This window comes from Cystoisospora suis, assembly GCF_002600585.1.
Source record: "Cystoisospora suis strain Wien I chromosome Unknown contig_9771, whole genome shotgun sequence".
In the NCBI taxonomy this organism is placed as follows: domain Eukaryota; phylum Apicomplexa; class Conoidasida; order Eucoccidiorida; family Sarcocystidae; genus Cystoisospora; species Cystoisospora suis.
In genome coordinates this window covers 961-5,308 of record NW_027162545.1, presented here as the reverse complement: position 1 = coordinate 5,308, position 4,348 = coordinate 961, and the positions used below count along the sequence as shown (strand labels likewise).

Here is a 4,348-nt window from a genome sequence, read left to right as displayed (position 1 = left end):
CCCTTCTCACTACTGACGGTCGAACTCGTCCTTATTCACAGACACACTTGGTCAGTAGACTAAAACTGCCTTAGTGTGTATACCTATGAAAGGACACGCGTAATGACTTACATGCAAATAGAGAGGAAGATCGGAGAGACAAATGATGCCCCACGTCATGCCTCATTCATTCTCCTACATCCGTGGGGGTTCTCTTCTGCTTGGGTCAGAGGAAATGCATGGCGGTTGTGATACAGGGAGAATCTACGACATAGAGATTTCTACCTATCTAGCTGATGATCTGAGAGATTTTACGGAGAAGAGTGGCGTCGTCTTCTGGTTTTCTTCCTGTCCCATCGCGAAGAAGCTCATCTACACCTTTAGGAATCGCAACGTCAGGCTGAAGAGGGAGGAAGGGGGATCGCGGAAGAATTATGAAAAAGAGAGAAGCACAGACACATACCAAAGAACTGCGATGGATGGAGATAGAGAAGATAAAAACCTTCGTATACTGCCTCTACTGCAACTTCGATTATCCGTGCCTATGGAAAGGTAAAAAGTCGATCTGCTTAGCGGCAATGAGCTGCGTAGACCTACGTGTGGAATATACACGTAGATAGATATATAGATAGATAGATAGCCTATACTACTATTATGTCCAGAAGAAGAGATGGCAGAGAACAAGTTTAATAGACAGGAGTTATATCTTCTACTCAGACCACTATAGAGAAGACTGTGTCATATCGAGTTCGTTGATGTAGGGGAAATGCATGCATATGCATCCTCCACTCGCCGTAACAGACTGTATAGTACCCGCAAGACAACACAGACATACATAGATAGATAGGATTCATCGCAAAAACGCTGTAAGATCAAGTATCACTAGTCACGGTACAAGACTCCTCAACTATCCATCCACCTTCGCTTGTCCTTCTCTCGTCCTACCAACCCTCTGCTTTTATAGTACGAAGGTGAGATTCGACGACTAGCATATACTTTGATAGAAGGTGAAACAGGAACTCTATACACATGACATGCACCTCTTACACTACGTAATGGGGCCTCTTCTACAAACCTTTCCACCACCTCTACTGAAGCCCATCTATACACACACTCTCATGGGGTGTACATCCACCACCTCAAAGACAGAAAGACATGAAAACCCTCAACTGCTGAACATACATCGTTGTTGTCTATTCGTCATAAAGAACACTCCTTTGAAGAAATGTAAAGCCTATCAACTTCCTATCAAAGTGCCTGTCATTTCTTATCCTATCCCACCTTTACAAATATTGCATGTGATGTACGAGTGTATATATGCATGTACACAACCATACACACAAGGGTTTCGTGTACGCAGACCAGCGGGATTCTCCTCTACATACAGCGAGGGTGTGCTTTCAGTTTAACCACAGCTCTAGTATAATCGATGAAGAGGTGATGGTGTTGCTTCTTTCCTGCATGGAGAAAACACGGGGCAGAAAGTAGTGCCGTGTACGTACACGAGAATACTGGTAACTGTAGACGAACTTACCGGCATAGCAGAAACAAGGCCTTTCAGGTCGCGGTTTTCAGCAAGCCCTAGCCAGTCGAACTTCCCTGAGACCACCAAAGAGGTGTGACCATACATAGAGGAGCAGACGGTTGAGGGTGGGGAAACTCTATAATCCCTCTCTACGCTTAGGACGTGAATGAGGGTTGTAAAACGACAGATCAGACAACAGGTGTGTATAGACAGAGAAGAAGAGATAGATACACGTACTTCTGCCGCATAGATAGATGTAGACGTAAATACAGATCAAAATGTATAGACAGAGAGACAGATAGATCAATGTCTTCTTTTCGTTGTGTAGCTACACTCGAACAACAACAATAACAAAGCGAGATAACTGAGACGTCTAGCGCGAATTTATTCAACCACTACGACCCATGCACGTATGCAAGCGAGGCAACGAGAAAAGTTGAAAAGGAGACATATCTGTCCCTTTAGCTTCGCGTAGAAAGCAAGCATCTCTTTTCAAGAATCATGACACCTTCCTCACTAGCTCCACATGAAAGCACTTCAAAAGTATAGACAGGTTTAGACTGAACCCTCAATGAACACACACCACCCTCTGTATCTATCTATTTCTCTCTCTGTAAACGTATATAAATATTTATATGCATACATGCGTACATAGTTCCCCTATACCTATCTAGTTTTCTCTCTGTACACGTATGAATATATATATATATATATATACGCATACATGCATTCATACTTCCCCTACATCTCTCTCTTTCTCTCTCTATATATATATATGTATGTGTATGCATACACACATACATAATTCATCACTAAACACCACCGGCTGTATTGACATGCATCTAGTACTCATTCTTGAAGAATCGGAGACTCGTTGTTGTGAATATCAACAGGAGAGACATTCCCTCTTTTGCCTTCTTTCTCGTCCTCTTCTCGTTTTTCCTGCAGATGTGCGTCAAAGGCTGTTTCTGCTTTTCAGACAATCTACAGTCGGATACACTGAAGGCCCTTATACATCACCATAGATGAATGCGCATGCAAACCTATGAATAAACCTGCGGAATTCTTCTTTTTCCTCCATTCCCCCTCGCTTGATCACTCACTCACTTAACCCCTCGCTTAGTCACTCACTCCCTCACTTAGTCATTCACTTACCTAGAGCAATGACGGCACTACGTACATAGTACCAGAGATGTGTAGCTGCAGGATTGAGGACGAGAGCTGTTAGATAGCACCTTAGAGCCGGCTCGACTTGATCTGAAGAGAACGAAATAGCTGTTAAAAAAGCACAGACCTCTGCCAAAGAAAAGAGCCCTTCTTAGTAAGAGATCCACTTACAGACAGCTGTGTGAGTTCTCACCTGTATGATGTTAGACATCATACAGTTCTTTTCGATCATGTGTATAGATGCATGCATACATATATGAATGCTTGCAGATCGGAACAACGTCGTAGTCTCACCCGCCCCCGTGGCTACATTCATTCGCCTTCCTTAGTCTACGGCATCCACACAAATGTACTCCAAGTCCGGGGCATACAGCTACTCCTTACATATATATCTACCCACACGTACATATGTATACATATGTAGGAAAAGGCATACAAAGAGGATAGAGCCTTCTCTTTCTTCAAGGTGTATTCAAGCCAATCGGGGTCCTACAGTCTCTAGCTAGACACATACGGTCTATTTTTGACCTAGTAACGTGGAAATCACCTTGTCTTGACACCACAAAGAAACATAGGCCGCCTCGAAAATAACAGACGATTAGAAAATAAAACTTCTTGAGTTTGTATTCATCATATTGTACTACGTATGTATATATCTTGTGTATATGTGTTAGAGAGCTGGATGCAGAGATACAGACAGAGAGAGATCCTGGATATAGTGAGAGCGATAGACAGAAGAAAGATGGTGTAGTTACCGAGATTAGCATGGGCAACCCCTAGATTCGTCCAAGCCCTAGGATAGTTGGGCCTCATAGCTAAAGTCTGTTGATAAGCAAGGAGAGCTGCAGCAGATCTTCCGGAATTCGCGAGGGTCGCTCCGATCTTATTCCATAGATTGGCAACTCTCCTCCCCGAACTGCAAGTAGAACAAGAAGAGAGAAAAAGAGAGAGAAGAAGAGAAGTCATCTCAAAAGACATTACATACAGAGGAGAAGACTTCTTCGTAGAAAAGGATGGACAGAAGAAGTTTTCTGCAGTTGCCTACTATATATCCATATGCAGGAATGAACGCATGCAGTGCCATATCCTCTAAGACTATAGACCAAACTCGAGATCTGAGCTTTCCAGTCTCTCCTCAGTATAGAAAACAAAACATGCTAAATCTCTCTGTCTCTCCTTCCCTCTTCTCATTCCATTCACCAATTACCGATACGACGTCTGCCTCCAATGATACCCACACATCGTTATCTCCCCTACACCACCTCTATATATGTATATCTATTATCTTCTCCAGCGCATGCGTCCCCTGAATCCATCGAAATCAGCAAGCAAACGTTAATCGTCGTGTCTCTTTGAAGGTCATATTTGCTATGCTACTCCTACTCCTCTATTGAGAGCTCTCTAGACAAGAAAGATAAAACACTTCGATCTAACCAGAAGCGCGCTCAAACGACAACTAATACAAGGAACGAAGGCAGTCCTTCTCCGCCAATCGTTTTGAAGAGGACCACACCAAAGAGCCACTCGTAGAGGGAGAGAAAAGACCAAGCACCCTAGAGCAAGAAAAAGACTACACCTTCTCCTCGCACCCCCCATTTCAAGGCCAAAGCTCTAACAAAAAGAATGAGAAGTACAAGCAAATGAAGAAAAACAGAAAGAATAGATAAGAATGATAGA

The 4,348-nt window shown here is 43.2% G+C and overlaps 1 protein-coding gene across 1 annotated transcript in view; it reads right to left on the bottom strand.

Annotated features, from left to right (window-relative positions):
• Positions 1-17: 17 nt before the first annotated feature.
• The window catches only part of CSUI_011113 (tetratricopeptide repeat-containing protein), a gene marked incomplete at its 5' end in the record, with an annotated part of 4,570 nt that continues 239 nt past the window's right edge, over positions 18-4,348 (bottom strand). The window contains 4 exons of the mRNA XM_068071214.1: positions 18-379; positions 1,514-1,578; positions 2,660-2,779; positions 3,427-3,587. Of these exons, the coding sequence (XP_067916810.1) occupies positions 269-379; positions 1,514-1,578; positions 2,660-2,779; positions 3,427-3,587 (457 nt within the window). The remainder of the gene's footprint in view (positions 380-1,513; positions 1,579-2,659; positions 2,780-3,426; positions 3,588-4,348) is intronic.